Source organism: Poromitra crassiceps (genome assembly GCF_964638095.1).
Source record: "Poromitra crassiceps genome assembly, chromosome: 1".
Taxonomy (NCBI): Eukaryota; Metazoa; Chordata; class Actinopteri; order Beryciformes; family Melamphaidae; genus Poromitra; species Poromitra crassiceps.
The window spans coordinates 82,819,935-82,844,284 of NC_139623.1; the positions used below are offsets into that span (position 1 = coordinate 82,819,935).

A 24,350-nucleotide genomic window follows, 5' to 3' on the forward strand; every position below is an offset into this window, starting at 1 on the left:
CAGCAATAGGCTAAATTTGAGCATTAACATTTGAATATAATTTAAACATACAATAATTTAAACAAATAATAAAGCTTTGAAATTTTAATGGGATATAGAGGATGATTGACAGCTCTAGTGTGCATATATGCAGATTTGTTATATTAGCATAATAACAATATGGCATCTAGAGAGGGTGTGTGAGTGTGTGGTGGAGTGGAGGGATTTGGGAGGCATGTGTGTGTGTGTGTGTGTGTGTGTGTGTGTGTGTGTGTGTGTGTGTGTGTGTGTGTGTGTGTGTGTGTGTGTGTGTGTGGTTATGTTATGTGTGTGTGTGTGTGTGTGTGTGTGTGTGTGTGTGTGTGTGTGTGTGTGTGTGTGTGTGTGTGTGTGTGTGCACGTGTGTGTGTCCATGTGTGTCATCACGTCCCTTGAGGGGACATCAGTCAGTTGTGCAGAGTTTCCAACCTCTGGACTCCTTTCCTGAGGGCTATACCACGAATGTAGGATAAGCAGATCCAGGATCTGTCCCTTGATCTTTGGCTTAACCAGATAATTGTCATCTAGCTAGATTCTAGTTAAGTCATACCACAAATGTAGTTCTCAACTCGTTAAGCGGATCCAGGTTTTTCTAATCAAGTTGAGAGCATACATGAAAATGCTCGTACACCGGGCTTGTGCCCGCAAAAGAGGCGTGGTTTTTAACAACTAGCCAAACACAATCCAATATGGACTGCTCCAGCTTTTACAGCGCCAGACTATTTCCTCATTCATTTAAAGCACAAATCGTGAAGCTTTACTGTATGGCGGAATCAAAATCCGCATTGGATATTATTAGTCTGTTCCGGAATGACTGTCTAAAGTTACCGCTTTTATTCACATCAGTCATTTCTTTGAAGAGCGGTTTCTGCCTTCACGTATCTACAGCAGCTCAATTCACCCTCTCAATAAAACCTGCATGTCTTTTTTGCGAGTGGAAGTAATGTGTAATCTATCTCAGTCTAAATTTCCAAAATCCGTAGGCGTAGTTAGACCATTTAGGCTCAATGAATAATATTGATCTCATGATGTGTTTGGTCGCACTGATGGAATAATTTCTATAGGCTAATAGGCTATCAATAAAAAAATAATGATAATAAAATTAAAAAAGGCTGCTGAACTGAATCGACATGGTACGTGAGGGCATAGATTTCATTTATAAAAAATTGCCAATTTTGTGGTCACATATAGGCTATTGGCAGCAGAGACGCATATCTCCATATTTCATACAAGGACTATGCTCGAAATAATATGAAGTTCAATCACATCATACAGGCCAAAAGCAACACAGTTGCAGCTGCAAAACGCAGGAGTAGCCTAGATATGAATAATCTGTGTGCAGGCAATCCCATATTAAATTGTGTGTTATGTAGTAGGCTATTCTGGCATGTATGACCATGTCCAACCCGTCAGCCACAGCTCCGTTGCTCCGTGCGCTTTGGAGACATTTATGTAACCTTTTTACGCCGGTTTACTGATATTTCTCCACTCACCGTTCAGCTGCAATCGATCGGCGGGGTCAAACGTATCTAGCCTACTTGAGAGCACAAAAATGAATATATAAAAACATATTCCAAAGTGTAAGTAGGGCTTAATTTAAATGTAGCCTGCAACAAGTGCAAGGCTTCAGTCCTCAATTAATTCAACAGGAGCCATATGTTTTTTTTTCTTTTTTCTTTTTCATTTGAATGCAATGTATTTTTCATATGGGGAACATATGAATGGCGACTCGCTGTTTCCAGAGAGCTGATTGGCAAGCAGGTGGGTCTTTCATGGGTTTTGATCTTATCCTCTGAACTTAACCTGCTACAAAGCAGGTTAGCCATAGAGCATAAGTTGCTATGGTGATCTATCTCGGTAAGAAGTTAACTAGCGTTGTGGTACGGCAAACCTAGGGTTACCTGAAGTTACCTCGCTAAGCCACTAATCTTGCTTCGTGGTGTAGGCCTCTCAGGGCTTATTGCTTTTATAAAATTGTTACTATATGTAATAGCCTACCTGGTAAGGTTTGAGTAACAAAAAAATGCAATATTGATAACAAATAATCATTCTTCCACCAAGCAATGTAGTCTTTCAAGCCCATCCAGTCAGTTCAACGTTCTATGAGCGCCTGCTGTATAGTTGCATGTCATCTGTGCCATACACAAGGAGATATGCCCAGAAAAACACGCAAGTTATGCCGGAAACAGTATTCCTTCCGTAGCTTAGCTGCAAGGATAGCCGCATTATTGCTGAGATATGGACAACCAGACGATGGATTTTAAAGCGGATGCCGCCCAATAGGAAGAGTGTCACTCGAAATGGTTAACAAGCTTTTGGTCAGTGGCATTTTGAGGCTGACGAACATTGTTACAGCAGGCATCGCTTAGCTAATGTAGCTAGCTAGCAAGGCGCGGTAATGCTGTGATGCGGTCACAGGTGTGTTTATAGAGTATTTTACAACGGCTTCGAACACAGCTCAGCCAATCACAATCAAGGACCTCAACTATGTCTTTTATAACAGCATTTACACCATCATGGGACACTAAAATACTCAGACAGATAAATGCATTCCTGTGTGGAGTCCACTGACCTAAATAATATGGACAGAGCTATCCCATTGATCTTGGTCCCCGTTTGGAGTTGAAACATTGGCCGTCGCCATCTTAATTTTTCGTCAGCAGAGTATTGGTCCGTGATCGGCAAGCTGTGTGATCACTGGACAGGCGATCTGTCAATCACCCCCTTTTCTATCATCTATTTTACTCCAAACGGGCGCGTTATATAAAAAATGACCACCCCATACAGTTGTTATGAAAAGGTGAAATTAGCTATATAGACCAAAACCGTGTTTTGTTCCTGACTGGAAAGATGTTTAGTCCTGTTACAAAGTCAGGCATTTTAACATGGGGGAACGCCTACTGCCCCCGATGCCTAGTGGCCATTCGAGGAACTACAGCTTTTCAATTCACTTCTGCGTCATCAGAGGGAAGCCAGGGGGGTTGGCCACTGGTGGAGTCCCATTTAAAAAACAAACAAAAAAACACTCGTAACGGACAAGCCCGTCTTTTATTGTCACACGAACACCACAATACATGCATGCGGCCACAACACACTCATGCTGACGGTGGCCGGTGAAAAGTGTCCTCTGCATTTAACCCATCCAGGCATGTCCTTTCCTCCGAGGGGCAGGCCAGGAGCAGTGGTCGCTTTCTCGTACAGCGCCCGGGGACCAACTTCGGATGTTGTCGTCACTGGTCGGATGACGATGACGATCTGATCTTCTGCATGTTTTTAGTGGGGGGGTTATATACGGCATTAAACATTGTTAAACATGTTCTAATTTGGCGCCATGCATACGGGCCACCGACACCTCCATGATAGCCAGTTCCACAACTGAAGATGTCCATTATGCCAAAGGCAGAGTATGAGGAGCCTTCCATCTCTGAGCAACTATTTTTTTGCGGCAGTAAGGCCTAATAATAACCAACACCTCTGTCTCAAGGATAAATTCAACCCAGTAAATTAGGGAATGCGCCTGACCACGCCCACTAATAGCGCTGCGCCCGGCCTTAAATGCTAATTTAAGGCCAGGGATAAGATAGAGCCCTATATGTATAAAGGTTCCAGGGGTTGCCAGAGGGCATAATGAGTTAGGGCTTTGAGATAACTTCATCTGAAACAATTTACGGGCATAGTAAATGGTGATTGGGGTTCCTGGAAGATAAGTCAAGTTTATTTTTTATTTTTTGTATAGCACATTTCATGCACAGAGGCAATTCAAAGTGCTTCACATAAAATGGTTGACAAGAAAACAAAGGAATAAAAGAAGAGAATAAAATGGACATTTAAAAGCATCACAACAAAACTTTAAGAAAGAGCATAAAAAGTGCATTAAGCAACAGGTGCAGCAGTTACAAAAAGAGTTAAAAACTTATAGAGGACTCATTGGGTTTGCATAATACAATAAATCAATTTTTCTATATTGAATCCCCCGACATCATGACTATAGAAACATGACTACACACACATGATTGGAAAAATGTCCATACCTTTATAACAGTTGGACTCGAACCTTAATAGGCCACACATATCTCCCTAAAAAAACCAGCTGTCAGCAGTTAAAAGCGACGGTAAACATAAAAGTCTTTAGTCTATTTTTAAAAGTAAGTAAAGTTGGGGCAGATCTGAGGTCTTCAGGCAGTTTGTTCCAGCTATCAGAAGCATAGTGGGTAAATGCGGCCTTCCCATGATTTGATTTGATCCTAGGGACAGTTAGTAAGCCGGACCCTGCTGACCTGAGAGGTCTAGACGGTTTGTAGCGTGGGAGCAATTCAGCGATGTATTTTGGGCCTAGACCATTAAGTGATTTGTAGACTAGTTAACAGTATTTTAAAATCTATTCTGTGACACACTGGCAACCAGTGTAAGGACTTAAGAACTGGAGTGATATGATCAGCTTTCTTAGTCTTCGTTGGAACTCTAGCGGCAGCATTCTGAATGAGCATAAAATGATATTAATCCACACCATGTCCCAATTGATTATGTTAGATGAAATGGGAAGATCCCTACTCCAGCTGACATTGGCTTGCAATGTTTTTTCTGCGGCCTTGATGATGAAAGTATAAAGAATAGAGACCAAGGGCCCTATCTTCCCAAAAGTGCTAATTTAGTGTTCGCGCTCGCAATGCAAATTGGAGGCGGACACAAGCGCATGCCTGTGATAATTGTGCACAGTAGAATTCCTTTTGGATATGTCATTACGCACAGCTTAGACATCAAATTATGCTGCTAAAATTGGGTATTAGCAGATAATTCAGTGAGGCAATCAACTATAACTCACTGAGAAACTTTTATCACATCGCAAAGAGGGAAATTAATTGAGAAAACTTGTTGGACAATGGACATACCGGTAGTCTATATTACCTTCATAACCCGGAGGGTCGTTGGCACCACAGACGATCTGTCAATAAGCTCTCTCTGTTCTCGCACGAGTGAGTACACTCTATTACGCATGGAGAGAATTACAGCATATTGCCTCGCGCAAACAGGCATTGCAAGACGGGAATCTGATTGGTTTTGATTGATGTAATGCCCAGCCTTGCCTGGCCACGCCTGTGAATAATTCTGGTAGTTAAGACCACCCAAATCCCGTTTGCGCAGGCATTTTGGGGCACAGATGATTTTGGCACGGCTCTAATTTGCGCTTGCGACACGTGCCGTGAACCTTTCCGCATCCCGGCCGAGAATTCCATGCCCAACATATTTCGGGGCTGTTTTAACTTAGAAATCAGGGAGGTCACATCTACCAGACAATTCTCTTTTAAACAGTTACATTTCTGTATAAATCATTACAAGTATGCTCCCGTGAGGTGGGGATGCTTTTTTTTATGCTGGGCGGGGGAGCAAAATTCGGCAGAACACCTGGCGGACGGCGCAAGGCGGAGTGCTACCTTCCGTGCCTTAAGGCACGCGCAAACAGGTGCGCAAACGCTATTAGGGGATTGCGCCTGTCGGAAGATAGAGGGCATAGACTTTAGATGCCCAATAGACTTTAGATGCCCGTAGTGGAAAACTGATAGATCCGAGTTGCGGTCCCTACGGACAGCAGCGGTCACAAATGTATTAGGAGCATAAATGCATACAAAAGCAACATTTTTATTAGAAATTATAGTTTTTTTCATATTTTATTTTGTAATTTTCAGAACATAGAAAACAAAAACAGGCTCAGACAAAAACAAAAACAAACAAAACATACATATACCAACATCAATATTACAACATGGTGCTACCAGCCACAATTCACTTAAGGCTATGCTCAGACAGTGAAGTACAGCTGTGTGGTCAGTTTTCACAACTCCCCATTGTGTGGTCATGTCCAAATTCCCCCCACCCCCGCCCCCTCTCTACTTTACACCTGGAGGTGCTCCACATGTATGAAAGCAACATGCCTCATGTCTGAAAGGGTACACTTCACGTATCCCCCGGGTCAGGCTCAGGGCAATCCTGACCTAACCCGGAGTTCATGTCTGAAAGTGGCTTGAGTCTCCCCCAGTACCTAAGTTGGTCAATAAAATATTGGGATGCACCCACACAAACACATCACCCACCCCCACACGCCAAATGCAACAAACAAATAAAAACATAAAAAAATTCTCCAAACCCCCATCCCCCTAAAAGTAACAACCTTTTCTGCTTTGAAGGTGTTTGTTTTTGGAGCGGCTGCAAGCCACAGGTGTTTTATTTTTTTGGTCGAGGCATAAGCTGTTCATGATGCACGTGCAAAACATGTGTTGTGCTGTGTTGGAGGAGGAGACGCTGCACTCACTCACACACACCAACACACACAGACACACCCACCCACGCGCACGCACACACACACACACACACACACACACACACACACACACACACACACACACACACACACACACACACAAGGCGAGCAGTAACAGGTACAAACTGTCAGTTCTCCTGCTTTCCACAGACAGCAGACGTAGTTTGAGAAGCATTATCTTTTGTCCCATTTTATAGTCCATCGTGTTTTACTCCAGATACGGAGTCTTCTGGTAAAGTACGCTGAACAGTGAGCAAAGTGTCGGGTTTCAGCCCATGCGCTCCCCAACTGAAACCACCTCTCTCTCTCTCTCTCTCTCTCTCTCTCTCTCTCTCTCTCTCTCTCTCTCTCTCTCTCTCTCTCCCTGTTAGCATTGTATTGGCTGTAGTTAACATTAGTATTTGATAGTTGTTAGTGGCAGTGCATACTTTCAATTTGATGGATGAAATGTAGGCCTATATAAAATGGAAACTGTTAGACATATAATTACAATAGACTGCTACAGCTGTTCCAATAAAAAAAAGATCGGCATGGCCAACCCCCTCACCACCACCCCTGCCGCTGCAACAGATCCATCCTATGAGAAAAACTGCTCCTTAATTCATAATTCATTCCAATGAGTTAAGAGAGTTATTGATGGAGGGGACCTCATCAAAACCACCTTAAACACCCCTTAATGTTTGCACAAAAACCAGAAGAAAATCCCTTAGTCATTTCTAATGTCTTCATGAACCAACCTCAAACCAACCTCCCTCCTAAACCCATGATAATAACATTATTAATTAATTTATTATTATTATTATTATTTCACAATGTTGTTACTTTTAATGGATATTTTAACGGATGTTCATGTAATGAGAACTTGAGGACATTCCAAAACGTAGAACAAGCCAGCACACGAGATGTCCTTTCTTTTATCGTTTTTTATTTATTTACCTCAGTCCGGGGTGGGTACAGCACAAACAAGTTTCGGCACTAGGCCTTCATCAGTGTAGTACGCCACAAGGCGGAAATGATGTTTAAGAAGCCTCAAATCGGAAATACCGGAAATTGTGCTGTACCCACCCCGGACTGAGGTAAATAAATAAAAAACGATGAAAGAAAGGACATCTCATGTTCCAACAAACCGCACCACGTGGACTCTTGACTGCCATGTTTTCCCAGCACTGTAGATCCTGACACCTCGTTGTACCTTAATTGTGCGTACAACAAAAGCAGCATGGCTTTCCCTCTCTCTCTATGACTGTTTTCTTGTCTCTGTTCGTCTTGGGGAAGGAAGCTGTTGGCACATCCATCGAGACTGAAGAAACAAGCCTGGCTCCCTCTTGCGCTCTCTCTCTCTCTCTCCTCTCTCTCTAGTACAGTACTGCAATAAACTTGTCAGTAAAGCAGCCCGCTTGTTTACTATGCCACCCCCCATTTCCCTTTAACAACGGGAACATCTTGAACTCTTCCTTCAGTTTGCCAAATTGCTCTGATTCCCCCTCGTACCGGGGAAGTGGCGGAAGACGCTCATTATCTTCCCTTTCTGTTGTTTTTCTTGTGCGTATGTGTGTGTGAAAAGTGAGCAATTATAATAAGGGTCTTGTAGACAGCCGAACCTCACTATAATGAGGAGATCTCCTTAAGTGAGATACACTGTGTACTGTGCGTGTGTGTGCGTGCGTGTGTGTGCGTGCGTGCGTGCGTGTGTGTGCGTGCGTGCGCGTGCGTGCGTGCATGTGTGTGGGCTACAGCTTGCGATGACTATACACAAGCTGAGGTGTTTCAATGCAAACGTTCCATTTTATTATGACCAATCAAGTACTCGTAGTAGGTTATAGCTTGAACACCAATCCCCCCACCCCTTCCAGAAACTCAGTGTTTGGTTTTTAATGGGGAGAAGATGAGGGACTCAGTGAGCCGCTAGGAAGTGTTGATATTGTTGTTGCTGTTTAGATGACAGAGTGCAGTGTGAACAATGAAAGTAGAAGAAACGGATGCCTTAGGTTTTGATGTCTGTTTACCGCATAAAGCGGTTCTCTTGATGGATTTAAAGTGACTACTGTATTCAGTGAGATGCTGTTTCTTTTTTCTTTTCTTTTTGTCTCCCTCTTTGGTGCTCAGCGCTCATTGCTGTGGTGTTTTTCGGCACTGCACCGCTCACAAGTCACAGCTGCATTCGGAATGCTTCACTTGTTCACTCCATCACTAGTCTTGCTTAGCGAGACCTAGCTTCACACTTCATTTAGCGCTTTGCCAGCGCTGGAGAAAGGTCTGGCCCAACCCATCATCATTCTGGTATAGGGAGGGGAAAAAAGCTCTGTGTTGTTTGTATTTCTTTAAACAAATCACATTTGTCTTGGGAAGTAGGGTAATTCCCCCATTTACTTCCATACAATCTGACTTCTTTTCAGAGCCAGTAGAGTCACCCCCTGCTGGCCATTAGAAAGAATGGAGGTTTAAGTTACCTCCGCATTGGCTTTATTTTTCAGATGGCCCTTGGAATAACCTGTCTTTGTCTTTCCTCTGCTTCTCTATCCTCCTCCCAGTCTGCTCCCAGTACTCCCGCGGCGTCTTCGCCATCTTCGGCCTGTACGACAAGCGCTCTGTCCACACGTTGACGTCCTTCTGCGGCGCCCTGCACATCTCCCTTATCACGCCCAGCTTCCCCACCGAGGGCGAGAGCCAGTTCACCCTACAGCTCCGACCGTCCATCCGGGGGGCGCTGCTGTCCGTCCTAGACCACTACGACTGGAACAAGTTTGTCTTCCTGTATGACACCGACCGGGGTGAGTAGAGATAATGTCTACACTATATTGACTCTTTTCCTATACACTCGTACTATAAGCCAGTAATGCACATATCCAGTACAAATCAGTACGTTGCACACATGTATTGCATTGTCAATGTTTTGTATCATGATATATGAGGTATTGAATTCAATATAAAAATCCCATATATATTTATTTAATTTGAAAGGTTATTCTTTTATGCATTGGTCAAATCTATGATCTGCTTATGAAAACCTCCAAAACGCATTGGATAAAGTCAGAAAAGCATCAAGCTAAAAACAAGGCTGCTTTTCTTGGTTTCTGAAAAGTTGCCAATTTGGAGATAAAAGGTTCTTAACCCATTGATACCTGCGCGCATTCTCTAGAGTGGCACTCTAAACCTACTGCACGTTTGTAAACACCCCCTGTAAACCTGACGTTTTGGGAAAAAGTTGCCAGAGCGGTCGGCGTTCACTAAAGCCTTTATATCTCAGGCTCTGTAGCACATAGAAACATAAAATAAAAAGCATTTGAGAGCTTAACCCTTTGGCTTTTCGTATTATATTTGCCCTAATGTTATTTATTTTTTATTTTTTATCTTTAACCCCAAAAAATAAAAATAAAAAGATTCTAACGCATTTTAAGAAATGTTAATAAAGATTACGGCAAATGTAACCCTTCCAAATAAAAAGCCATGGGTTTAAGCTCTCAAATGCTTTTTATTTTATGTTTCTATATGCTACAGAACCTGAGATATAAAAGCTTTAGTGAACCCTTGACAATTACTGCAGCAAAAGTAACGTTAGCGACCTCCGTTTTGCAGTCGTCTTGAAATATGGCAAATTCGCCAAAAGTCACTCACCCAATGAGCCTTGGCTAGCGTGTCAACAGTCACATCATAATCTGGGTGTGGAATCTTCTTATTCATTGATGTCTTCATCCTCAAAGTAAGTCATATACTCCGTTCAGTTCATCACTTAGCGTTAGCAATAACTTAGCTTACTGTCTGAGACGCGGCCATGCAGAATTGCCACCGTGCAGCAGAAAAACGTGCAGTAAAACCTTGAGGCTATTGCAGATTGGAACATGAGATAAATAAATCTGAAATTACGTCCGCAACATTAATTTCAACCTCTAATACAACTAGAGTTGTATGGGAAGTCTTGCTGGACCACCGCTTCCTTGATTTGCCCTGTAGTTCAGCTTGGGAAAACTGTCCACACCGTCGAGGCAAAAATAAAAATGAAAAACTACAAAACCCACAATGCATTTCACCTCCGCCACATCTATTTCAGCAAATCATGATGCATTTCATCGGTCACATGTCTTGAAACAACGATATACCGTAAATTCCGGACTATAAGCCGCACCGGTGTATAAGCCGCACCTGCAAAGTTGACTATTTTTTTCTTATATAAGCCGCACCGGACTATAAGCCGCGGGTGTTTTAATGGTATTTTTTTTTTTTTGTGTTTTAATGTTTAATTACCATATGTAAGGGTTCATGCACAGAGGGGATTGTCGGGAAAGAGATGGCTGTTTGAGGAAGCTCCCATTTATTAACATTTCAACAAAACAACATAACACAACACCACCTGTGTTGTTTTTTACAGTGCACACAGTGTCATACAGTGTCATACAGTGTGGTGAAAAGAGGGCAAGAGAGGAAATTAAAACTTATTATAGTTATATAGGATTTATAGTTAGAAAGAGTGCTAAAAAAGAGAGATTTTTTTTTTTTTTTTTTTTAATCCATAGATAAGCCGCACCGTTATATAAGCCGCAGGGGCCAAAAAAGGCCAAAAAACGGGAAAAAAGGTGCGGCTTATAGTCCGGAATTTACGGTACACGTATTGTATCTGTGTTGCAGCCGGCATGAAAGGTAAAAGGACACGCCCGTTGCCGTCGGTGTTAAAGGGATATACACGCAAATGCTGCATCCGGTATCAATGGGTTAACCCAACAGTGCCAATATGTTATCGACGTCTGTTAATTTAATATGGTATTACATTATTTATATGTGTTATCTGCATGCAGACATTTTCTGTATGAACTTATAGACTGGTAATATTTGTTTTCTTCATAATCTCATATTGTTTCAGCATTAAACTTGGCTTAGTTTATACTGCATTTATATTTCAATATAAAATAGATATTTTTAACTAGAAGGCACTGGTATAGTGCATACCTCCACCTTTCTACCAAGTTTTGTGGTGTTTTGTGAGTCCATTTTGTGATTGGCCATGGCCTTGGCATGCCCCCTTTTGGCCAGTGAGCATGGAAAGTGAATCAGTTCTATGTTGGCCCATGATCTACTTTTCCACAAGGTTTTATGCAAATCCGTTCATAACTTTTTGAGGTATCCTGCAGACAAACAGGGGTGAAAACATGACCTCCCAGCCAACTCTGTTGGTGCAGGTAATAAATCCCACATGACTCTGGAACGCTACACAGTCTGCCACATGCTGGTGTACTTCAAATCTGTTTCAATCAGGATACTTGATGAATAAACAATGATTTTATTATAATGATGATGAATGATCTTTACAGAATATTATGATGAGAAAAGTTAGTTAGTCTTTGGAGCTTGACACCACAGGGAGATATCGAGATCGAGCTGGCTCAGCTCGAAACCGCACAGCCATTTATACCCCCCTGTGGAGTCAGGATACTGGTGATGGTGTAACCTCTCTTGATGACTGATGGATCAAGGAAACTTGGCGGAGACGGGGAGGTGGTGGGTGTGCGTCAGCCAGCAGGGTTTAGAGAGACTGAATGAGACACAAAAAGGCATATTTATGCACACAGCAACCATGTGATAGGCTGCCTAAGGGGAGTGCCACAATGTGCAGGTGAGCAAAGGTGTATGAGGTGATGTGCTGCTATGCTATTGGCTTATGGGAAACTAGGAGGCAACCACTGATTATTCAATTATCACCAGGAAGCTGACAGGTTAACAGGTGAGCAAGCAGGAGTAGTGCAGTGACTGGGGAACCGGTGAGGATCAAGATCGTCCTGTCTGAACCTACGTTAAAACTCCATTTCTCATCAAAATGACAAAACAGAGATTATTTTTATTAAAAAGCTGATGGTGGTAAACTTTTCTTCTTCTTTCTTTTTTACCTCCGCCAACGGAGTTTGAGGAGGGTTATGTTTTTGCCCCATTCCATCTGTTTGTCTATTAGCATTATCTGAAAAGGTTATGAGCAGATTTACACAGAACTTTGGAGAAAGGCTATAAGGCAAGGAAGAACTGATTAACTTTTCACACTGATTGGCCAAAGAGGCGTGGTTGCTCACAACAGATTCACTTAACACCAAAAGTTGTGGCTTATCAGCAGACAGAGGAAGAGGCAAACCCTCCATCATTGTCCCAATCAAGCAACATGTGGAGAGCTCATTTCCAGTTTAGACATCCACCCTGCTATTCCACCCCCCCCCCCCCCCCGCGAAAAGAAGAAGACGACGACGACACACAAAGACACCCAAAGATCCTGTGGGAAGGGCAGCACTAATGTTCTGAACAGATGTAGAACTGATCGGCCATGTGGTGATGAGATAATCAGCTAAAATGCATAACAGTGTCTTTTGAACAGCCAGATCTCATGTCCCATTTCAGCAGTGTTGGGCAAGTTACTGAAAATTGGTAATTAGTTACAGTTACTAGTTACTTATCGCAAAAAGTAATTTAATTACTTTAAATGTACTAGTTACTTCAAAGTAATTAGTTACTAGGGAAAGTAACTTTTGCGTTACTTTTAAAAGTCTGCTTCGATTGTTATTAATGCACACATTTTAGTGTCACTGTGCCACAGTGTGGCATTGAACATTCACTTATTGGGGAGGCTTATAGCCTATCAAGGTCATTAGCCTATGGGGCTCTGGCTGCAGCTCTCTCCCCAGACTAGGTCTGAGGATCAGAAACCGGATAATCCTCTGAAGTTGTCTGTTATTTTCATGTCCTAAAGTAACTAGCAACTAGCCCAGTTACTATTTTAGTAACTGTAACTGAGTTACTAAATTTGTAAAGTAATTAGTTAGATTACTAGTTACTGCAAGAAGTCGTTAAGTTACAGTAAATAGTTACTCCCAACACTGCATTTCAGGTCCAGTCATGAACATGTATCGATCTCCTGATGTTCAATTATACATTTTTGTTTGTTTGTTTTGTTTTGTGATTTATTTAATTTTGAGGAATTTGAGGAATTCTCATTATGCTTTAGTAGGGCCGCCACCAAAAATGAGTACTTAATTCTACTTAATTCCACTAGGCCGTGAACTATTTCAGTATTTCTCAGAAGGTACATTCCCAGTCGTCTGCTTGTTGTATCCAGTGTGGATGTGCTCTTGCCCTCCATGCCCTCTACTTGGCAAACACAGAGATGTGCTGTGAAAATAATGGCTATTTTCTGTCCAGGGCAGGTCTGAGCGATCAATATAGCAGGGCTACTGCTATACAGAGGGCAAGAGGTGTTGAGGGTCTCTCTCTCTCTCTCTCTCTCTTTCTCTCTCTCTCATTCTCTCTGTCTCTATCCGCTACCTCTCCGCAGACTACAATCTCTCTCTCTCACACACACACACACACTCACTCACTGACTCACTGACTCACTCACTCATTCACTCACAGCCTTTTCCGGTCGTGTGTTGTGTCATTCCCAGGCTTCCTCATCACATACCATTACCAGCTTTGGTGGATTGTAATGTGGTAATCATGACCATTAAAAAAACTGTTAAGAACAACTAAAGACTGTAGGCCCATTTTGAAACCTAATTGCTAGCTGGAATTTGATTAGTCAATTTACATAAGAAAAGGAGAATGTCATCTGCAAAAGGTACACATTTTGTTAGCTAAGGTCTTATTTACAGTACTTGGTTGAGAATTCCACATACTCCAGTAATACTTGGAAGTAGCTGTTTTCTAAAGCAAGCTATCTAATTTTTCAGTTGATGGAGAAGTCAGTTTGGAATTAAACTTCTCATCTATTGTTTTGGTGTGTGTGTGTGTGTGGTTTTTTTCCCCCGTATCATCTTGCTCCATGATTTTGTCTTTTTTTAGTATCTTGTTCTCTAGGCGTCCTACAATGTCTTCCCTTGGGCCTTTTCACTCTAGAACTTTCTTGACTAATTTATTTCCCGTATACAGTACCCGCTTTAGCTGATCAGTTGAAATCTGTTTTGCTGCATGGCATAGCATGGAAGCAAATCTCTCCCATAAGCAGTTTTCACAATCTGAAAAATGGTGAGGCCTTGCTTTTGCAATGGGCTGCAAAAGCACAGCGTAAGTGGAAAATCACAACTATGCACCATCTTTCAGATTATTTTCTCATTTAATATTTATTCTGGGCTTTTTGGACTGCCACTCTTTCCATCAAGTGGAGGTCCCACTCAGGACTATGCTAAAGCGAGTACAGGTGTATACACTCTACAAGTGACAGTATAATTTGACTGACTTGCAACTGAGCAGCTTTTGGTTGAATACTGCAAATATGTCTTCTTTAGAGTGATGGCTGACTGTGGTTGTGTGTGGTGTGCGAATGTGTGCACGTGCACGTCGGTGACTGTGGTTGTGTGTGGTGTGCGAATGTGTGTGAGTGCACGTGTCAGTGGTGCATATGTACAGGCACGCTGTAATGCGCATGTGTGCGCATGCATGTGCTTTTCATTAGGCCTTTGGATGCGGGCAGCAGCACTTTGGCCCGGGGATTTTTTCACACACAGGGCCAGGCATTCATCCAGTATTGACTATAATGTAGAATCAGCCCACGCATGGCTGAGCTCAGTCAATGAGAGCCAGTCTGATTCCCTACCTCAAAGCACCAGGGATACAGGAGCTGGGGCTTGGATATTGTAGCATTGAGAGAGAGAGAGTGTGTGTGTGTGTGTGTGTGTGTGTGTGTGTGTGTGTGTGTGTGTGTGTGTGTGTGTGTGTGTGTGTGTGTGTGTGTGTGTGTGTGTGTGTGTGTGTGTGTGTGTGTGTGTGTGTGTGTGTGTGTGCCCCCGCGCGCATGCGTGCACCCCTGCTTACGCACCCATTTGTTTCCTCCATCTGTGTAGTGCTGTTCTGTTCCTAATAGCTTCCCTACAGCCCCCCCCCCCCCCCTTTTTCGATTGCACCAAACGGATATACAGTACTACAGTACACACTATATTACACACACATTAATACTATCTAGTACAATAGCATGTCGGTAGTTGGATTTAAAGGTATTGCCAAAAAATAGATACACACTCAGAAAATGAAGAAAGATGAAATAGCATTACTACTACCACGAAAAGATTTCAGAAACATTTTGCCTAATTTTCTCCTCCACCACCAAACCAAACTGTTCCCACCAGCCAGGACCGGAAGAATGAAGAGAGAGGATGAGAGGAGAGGAAATTGGGTCGATCCCAAAACAGATGATAATTTGACTCCAACAACCAATCGACTCTTGATATCTGTCAATTTGACTATTTCATCAATGATCTTTTTTTCTGTCTATGTAAAATAGCTAATTGGTCAAGTGGGAAGCCACTAGGTTAATGCTCACTCATTAGTCTGTTGGAGAAACTACCTATTGTGCACTATGGCTATCTCCATCATGTGTGGTTTCCAAAGCACATCCATATAGGTACTCCAGACATACTGCTGCAGCCAGGCATACTGAGCTGAGCATGGATTAGAATGGTCTGGAGGAGAGGGAGCAAGACTAACCTAAATGTCCAGGCTCTCCTAACAACGACAACACTGATAGATTTTCAAGGGGGTTAAAACGCCTGATGTTTATGCCTGTGACCTCTTGTGTGAGGAAGTGCATGCGGCATGCAGTGCATATGCCAGGAAGTAGCAGCGAGCTCTGCTGGTCTTTAATAGTCAGTCTGATATTGAAATAACTCGCTGACAATAAGGGTGAAGTGGTGCGATTGGTGGACTGGTAAGTACCTTGTCTTTCAACTTTCTCGTCGCGAGACATGGTTTGCCTCCCAACGTGGTCCGTTTTGAAACCAAAACCTAACCTTAAAGCCCCAACATGTAACTTTCTGCTGAGAAGCAGCAACATCGGCCTCTGTTGCCAGAAATGGTAATTACAGCATGCTAACTATACTACTTTCCTGTTCGTACGTTCAGATATCAGCCTTATTTTACTATATCTGCTTGTACCCCCTACTTTGCTAACCTCTCTGCAGTGTTTATAACTGATTCGCTGGGCGGGATAGCTCATCATCCGCAAATTCAACCTGGATTTCCACTGTTCGGCCGCCGATACCCACATCTACATCAGCACCAAATCGCTTCAGAACCCACCCCTCGCCCACATCGAAACCTGCATTTCTGCAATAAAAACCTGGCTGACTCACAACTTCCTCAGACTCAACAGTGACAAAACCGAACTGCTTCTCATTGGCACCAAATCCACACTCCCGCCGGACCCATCACTCTCACCATCGACGACTCAACAATCACCCCTCCCCCCTGGCTCGCAAGCTTGGTTTCATCCTGGACCCCACCCTCTCATTCGATCCCCCATGTCAGCTCCATCATCAAGACCTCATACTTCCATCTCTGCAATATTGCTAAAATCAGACACTGCCTCTTCCCCTCTGCTTCTAAATCCCTCATCCATGCCTTCATCTCCTCCCGCCTTGACTACTGCAACTCCCTCCTGACCGGCATCACCTTCCGCTCCCTCCATAGACTCCAGATGGTTCAGAACTCAGCCGCCCGCCTGCTCACCCATACCCGTTCCCATGACCACATCACTCATGTCCTCCACTCTCTCCATTGGCTCCCCGTCAAAGAACGCATCAACTCCTCCTCACCTTTAAAGCCCTCCACAGCCTGGCCCCCCCTTATCTGACTGACCTCCTCCTCCCCTATCACCCATCCCGAACCATCCGATCCTCTTCCACTGCTACCCTCACCATCCCACCATCAAAACTCAAAAGCCTTGGTGACCGAGCATTCTCCAGAGCAGCACCCTGACTTTGGAACTCCCTCCCCCAGACTGTCAGAGACTCACTCTCCACTTTCAAATCCTGACTAAAAATCGTCCTGTTCTCCCAAGCTTACAACCTGCCCTACCCATAACCACCTCCTCCACCCTCACCACCTCCATCTCTCCTTCCCTCTCTCCCCTGTCCCTCCCTCACGCTCCCTCCCTCCCCTCTGTTTTCCATATATCCGTGACTAGTCATCTTAATTGTTATTTTGTATCTGTTTGCCTGTTCCTCGTTCATTACTTTTGCTATTGTTACTATCTGTTGCTTGTTTCTATTTTTCTTGTTTTCTGTCGACTCTTATAAGCGGCTTTGGGTCATTGAAAAGCGCTATATAAAATAAACGAATTATTATTATTATCAGCTCCAAATATCCCCAAATGTTGTTGTGTCGACTTGTTTTATTCAAGAATAGCACTGCTGATCAATCTTGCTAACTCAGAGCAATACGCGGCTCAGAACAAATGCATTTCACTTCCTATACGTTCTTCACAATAAAACTGTCCCATTAGTTTGTCAAAGGAAAGATTTTAATATGAAGGAGCTGCAGCAGGAAATGGAGTTACATCCAGGTAACTTTGATGCATCAAAGTTACGTATGCCTCTTCTAAACATGAACTGTGGATCATAACCTTAGAATCAGGTCTGACTATCCCCCGCAGGTACCCTGCTAGACATGACTCAATAAACCACTTAATCACTTTCTAAACATGGGGAGAAGCTCGGGCGTGGTTTGGGGCACAGTGCACTCCTCTCAACACTGCATGTTGTCTGTTTCAATAACAATGCATCCCAAGCTTGCCCAGAATGACGTGCCGAACAAATAGGCTATACTAGGCATAGTCCTGCTGCAAAGTCGATCTCTGAGAACATTGGAATAAAGATTGACTATAGAGGTATAAGAGTAGAATAGCCTACTAGAGGAATAAATGCATTCAAAACATTTATTTTGATCCAGAGCAGAGAATTGTAGCCTATTCTGTACCTTTCATGCGCTGTCCTCTGCATGCAATGAGCGCCGCACGCAGCTTCTCTCCTCCCTCCAACACTGGCAGAAAAAAAATCGATATTCACAATTCTCAAACGAATTATGAGTGTTAAAAAAATCAGCAGAAACTAATTTTGAAAGCTCAGAACGAAAATGTGTTTCTAGTGAACACATTTCCACTTTAAGGAGCTTTCACTCGCCTCGTCGGTGGAGAAAGTGTTGCTTCTCTCATCTCTCCCACAGGCTGTGGCTGTCCTGAGTGTCCTCACTCGCTGATCATGAGTTTGTCGTTTAATTCATTGATATGCCGAACGATTAATTAATATAGGCTACGTGAACGTTAATACCCGGGCACTTATCACCCAATAAGTAGACTGATGTGCAGTATCATCGCCTTGTTAAATTTTAAAACTGGCAGATAATGGAAGAAAAGAAACGATTAAACTTTTAGGCTACTTTACTCAGAATTTGGCTCTCCTCCAAATAATCCAGCCACGTAACCACGTCCATTCATGAAATTATTAAATAGCACGGGGACATTTATGGTCTGTATGTGCTCGCTTAGCACGTCATCTGCGCCTTCCCCCTCCACGCCTCCAGAGCATCTGCTGCAACTGCTAAACAAGAGCCGCAGGCACAGCAATGCGGAGCTTAGACTAGGGCGTAGGTGGTTTTTCCTCTGCTGTCGCGGGAGTGTGCTCAAAACGGAGACTTCGTTCTAAACATGCAGCAGATTTGACTAAGGTGTGGTTATGAGTAGGAGATCACACTGCATGTTTAGAGACAGCTATACTGTAGTAACAGGCGCAGAGTGGGAATGATAGAGGCGGGATTCTCCATATTAGAAATCAATGTAGCATCAAAATTAGAGCTGTTATATTAACGTAAAATACATATTGGGGCTTTAACCAAGTTGTTTTACCTTAACCAAGTTGTTTTAGTTGCCTAAACATGTCCCGAAGTTGTTTTAGTTGTCTAAACATTCAAACGTAACAGACGTGAGGTTTTCAAATTAACCGACGTGAGGCGTATCACCATGCATGCACCATTTCACTCATATACTGTATGTCGTTTTGCGAGTCATTGGAAATCTTTGTATTCTGTCGTTTCGGTATAAGGACGTGTTGACACATTTGAGATGCCACATGCATCTCAAATGTACAGTAGCTTCCTATGGTTTCATCTATAGTGAATACGAACTGGGATGGAATGAAGTAGGGCGGACAGATACTTACATTTGAAGGTAAAGAAAGGACAGCAGCGAGAGAACGATGGTGGAAGAGGCAGCAATCACACATACTAGCACAGTGCACGCTCCACTCCACATAGCTGCCTCCCCCTAGTGTCCAGTCCCGGTCCTATCAGCAGAGCATGGTTAAACATCCGTCTGCACACTAGCCTGGAGCTATATCTTTGACAATGACGCTGATTGTGGCTGGCTGCTGCTCCACATACAGCCCTGGGGCTACACATTTATCAGCTGGTAATCAGCACTTGCCGGGCCCTTCGCTTGCTGTTCCTTCGCCTTGGCTGCCACTGTGCGTACCTGCTGCACACCGCACTGCGCAATAAGACATGATGGGATATCATATCGTTACACACAGCCGAATTAATCCAACCGCTAATCTCTACGTGCGTGTTCTGTGCTGTTAAAATACAAGTACAATCATATAAGACTGTTAAGACATAATGGAGATATGTGAAAGGGGACACCCTGATCAGCTACTGTATGTGAAGCTTGATAATAGGGGCCCGGACACTAAGCAAATAACATTTAAAATATGTTTACTAACATCTAGTTTTTTTTTAAGTGCATGTCTTATACAGTAACATTTACAACCTACTACAATACACATAAGACTAACCTAGAATATCCTAAGACCCTAAAAAAGTAGCCTACTTCTAAATGGTCCTAAGACATTTATTCCATCAGTCTAAATATTGACAAAATAGGTAAGAAACAAAAATAGAAAAATAGAGACCTAAGAAGTGGAAATAACAGTACAATTTAAATGGATTTCAAAGTAAATTGATTGGTTTAGAAGTCCCCAGTGTATTTATTTTTTTGCAAATGTGATTTTTGTTTCTAGTAGTGGTTGTTTGCCTTATGATGATCACCAAGTGGAGGTCAGAGTTTACCCACTTTTTCCATTTATCACTACATCACTGTGTATGTGTGTCTGTATGGGTGGGCAGCAGGTGCATTGGTTTGCCGCTCACAGTGCCCAATTCAGCCTCCCTCTGTTTTAAGCCTATGCAGTAATTGCATTCTTTCAAATGGCCAGTGGGGGGCGCAGTTTGTGTAGCACTCCACAGGAACATGCATTCAACTCTATGGGAAACGAGCCAACTTCTCTCTCGGTCTATGTCTTAAATAAACACTTTCCAAATTAGTTTATGGTCTGAAAAAACAATTTCAAGTCTTTTTCATGCTCTCACGTGCTCCGTTTTCTAAATTATAGCCCCATTTCGAGGAAAATTGACGACAAACATTGGATAATAAGAACAGTAATGCTTCCGACCGGTAGAGGCAGCAATGTGCCGCAAGGCATCAGATAGCAAATAATAGTTAGCAAATTATCAGAAAATAGCGTTACTTTATGATATTTTAATAATGTTAGTAGACACACGTAACTATATAGATACCATACAAAGGGGGGCGGCTGTAGCTCAGGAGGTAGAGCGGGTCGTCCACTAATCGCTTTGAATAAAAGAGGTCGGTGGTTCGATTCCCGGCTCCTCCAGTCTGCATGTCAAAGTGTCGTTGGGCAAGATACTGAACCCCAAATTGCTCCCGTTGGTGTGCCAGCACCCTGCGTGGTAACCTGCCACCATCGGTGTGTGAATGGGTGAATGTACCTACTGACTGTAATGCGCTTTACGTAATAGCGCTATATAAATGCAGGCCATTTACCATTTACCATTTTTACCATTTACCATACATCTAACGTTCATAACATGGCGGACCATTTAACGTTATCTATACCGTTAGATAAAGCCAAGCCTTCTCTGTATTCAGACCATTGGATTGAGCCCAGAAACCGGAGTACGTTATAAACGTTATAAATATAGTCACGTTATACACAACTAACCAACGCTGGGGGTCCGTATGGAAACAGTGTTACTCGAAATGGTTAAAAGTTAAATCAATTAGGTCATTCAGTGGCGTTTACTGCAATGTAACGTAAGCAACATTAGCCGCTAGCATTAGCCAAAGTAGCAGACTACCCATAATGCATTACGGCGATAAGGGACAGGGCAAATTCGGAAACTCCCCTGGCAGCCGCTAGGGGCAGCCGCCCCCTCTCCCCGTACTTCCGTGTAGAATTACCGTAAATCATCTAATAGTGGCCTCTATTCCATTACAGGCCTCTACTCTAATAATGGCCGGGGGCACTGTCTGCATGGACAAATAAAGGCCTCCCTCCAATACAGGCCTCTCTGATTTGTTTTGTTGCCACAGGGCGTATTTTCACTGTGAGGTCACTGTGAAGCTGAATCTGATTCTTATTGACTGTGCTGAAAACTGGCCAGTCTGCCATTTGTTTTGTTGTTATGTGACATTGGGCACATTTACCGGCTATGTTATATTTTGATAATACCTGTGGTATTCCAGTTTACTGATCTGATCGTTATTAAGACAACTTATCGAACTGTGAAGTTAATTTATTTGCTTTGTTTTGGGTTTTCTGCAATGTTTTGCAATAAAAGTCAGGAAATTAAAGGAGTATGTCCATGAGAGTTTAATATTAAGAAATAAAGGCCTCTACTCTAATATAGGCTCACTATTAGAGGATTTACGGTAATCGATTCAACCAATCAACGATGAACAGGAAGCGGGAGATTCAAGCCTCATTTTCTGATATCAAATCCCAATCAGCTCGCTTTATCCAGATCTATTATACTATCAATGGCTGCTCATCATATAGGATGCTGGATGGCAGCACTCAAGTCACTTGTTCACAGCCCTCGTGGAGATGTTTGATCACCACTCTGTTGCGTAGCGATGGCGGGCCTGTAATTAACAGCCATACAGAAGACAACAGGCTTCAGCAGCTTGCAATGCATAGACAGATGTTTAAACACGAGGGTTAGACTGAGATATGGGGCCGATTTTGTTCTTTCATTTGGTGTGAACATGATACTGTATGAGGGCTATGATGCAGTTTGACTGATTACATATTTCATGTATAGAACTGACCAATCCTACACTGGCACACTTGTACACTCATTCAACGTGACATTTTGATCAGATTCCACACAAGTATCAATAAATATGTTTTGTTATAATCATCATTGTCATCATCATCATCGGTTTCAGTGGGGAGTTTTAGTATCTCATGATTGTCTAAATGCTGAGGCTTTTCCACTATACTTGAAAATGGTAAAACGCCACAAAATATCAGCTATTGACCGCTTTAACCCAAAAATCCAAATCCACAAATGGTCTTCAAAAATCAATTTGTCAAATCCTATCAAACAAACACATTACCAACCCTTGTAGCTTTGGAGAATAAGGTAACGCTTGTTCATACATGCTGTTTTTGCAAGCATTATTGATGAAGAATGGAGAATAATATTTTATTATATACTTTATATTTTATCTAACCAGACAAGTTAATTAACTCCTTGAGTGCCAATGACGACTATAGTCGTCAATTCAAATAGTAACGTAGAGTGCCAATGATGACTAAAGTCGTCAATTGCGTTTTTTGACGGTGGGACGTGGATCAAAGCCTGATGCATCTCCTGTAAAAAATATGGCCGATTTTGAAGGTGTATAAGCTATTTTACGGACCCATTAGGTGGCGACAGCGCTCTCCAGACCAGAGAAAGGCAAGAAAAAACAGCAAAGAAGCCGTGATGAAAGAGAAACCGATGCATGCTGGAGCCAGAGTGGCACAGATTGCTCTGGCTGGAGCCAACGTTAGCTGCGAACAGCAGCCAATCCGCTCCCACAACTGAGCCCCTCTGTCTCTGCTGCATAGGTTCTCCACACGATTAGCCGCCAGAAAAGGAGACACCCGACACCGAAAAGCCAAACCATTCTCAGCAGTCCGGTTTGGCTTTTCGGCGTCGCGCTGGGAGCCGGCGCACAAAAACGGCGGAGCGCTCCGAAAATAGACGCTGGGTGCCTTAGTCTGTGTGTTAGTGTGGGGATGAGTTTCTCCCAGCTCTGGCATGCAGGCTGTGTGTTAGTGTGGGGGTGAGTTTCTCCCAGCTCCAGCATGCAAGCTGTGTGTTAGTGTGGGGATGAGTTTATCCCAGCTCCAGCAGGAAGAGATTCGTCGCCTGACGCAGGTAGCAGAGATTCGAGCAGAGCCACCAGAGACACTCCCACGGAGGAGGAGTTTGCAGTTGAGGGGGGTGGGGCACGCAGGGCACCACACAACTACACCACGTCACTACATCAGAAAATATTAGCTTCAGAGTCAGTGATGTGCTTGAAATGCTTCATTTCACAAAAGGCTCATTATCTCAGCTTCTAGTTTGAAACGTCTGTTTTTAGTGAAATCAACCTATCTTCTCCGGCTGATAACTAAAGAACGGAAAATGATATCAATAAACTTTTTTTTGCTGATGATACAAGAGAGTCTCATCGTTCTTTGGGCGTGTTCGGTGTTTACATAGTAATATCACACAATATTCTGTGGGTCTTGAGTTATCACTGAAAACGCTCTGAAAGGGCTGGCACTGGGAGCATCTATTTTCCAAAAGTGGCTGGCACTCAATGAGTTAAACAAATTCATATTCTTTCACCTGCTGGTAGTCCTTTAAATGCCATCCTCTGTTTGTTGTAACTCTGATGAAGATGTAATATCGAAACATTAGTCCTGTATTCTGCCCTGCGGCTTATATAACGGTGCAGCTTATCTATGGATTTAAAAAAAAAAAAAAAAAAAAAACTCTCTTTTTTAGCACTCTTTCTAACTATAAATCCTATATAACTATAATAAGTTTTAATTTCCTCTCCTTACAACTCCTCCCTCCGTGGGCGTGTCTGGTGGATTTCAGCAGCGTTTGTCAGTCACAAGCCAGTCTCTCCTGCCTGTCTGAGCAGTGAGCAGCAGCCTCCCTCTCTGGCGGCCCCTCGTCGGCGAGCGTGGATGTGGCTTAATCCGTTCTTGGATTTTCGGTTGAGAGCTTTGACGAAGCCTTGTGTGACTCTAGGCTTTATGCTGCGCGCTTCAAAGTGTGCTTTCCACCCAGTCCACCTTTGGAACCCCCCACCGCCGTGCGCCCGTGTGAAAGGTTTTCGCCTACAGTATGAGAATGAGGCTTGTTCGCTTCTGGGTCC

The 24,350-nt window shown here is 43.1% G+C and overlaps 1 protein-coding gene across 2 annotated transcripts in view; it reads left to right on the forward strand.

Moving 5' to 3' along the window:
• The window catches only part of gria4b (glutamate receptor, ionotropic, AMPA 4b), a gene marked incomplete at both ends in the record, with an annotated part of 268,460 nt that overhangs the window by 115,487 nt on the left and 128,623 nt on the right, over window positions 1–24,350 (forward strand). For both annotated transcript variants that reach the window (XM_083647736.1, XM_083647737.1), the window contains one exon: window positions 8,866–9,105. In XM_083647736.1, the coding sequence (XP_083503862.1) occupies window positions 8,866–9,105 (240 nt within the window). The remainder of the gene's footprint in view (window positions 1–8,865; window positions 9,106–24,350) is intronic.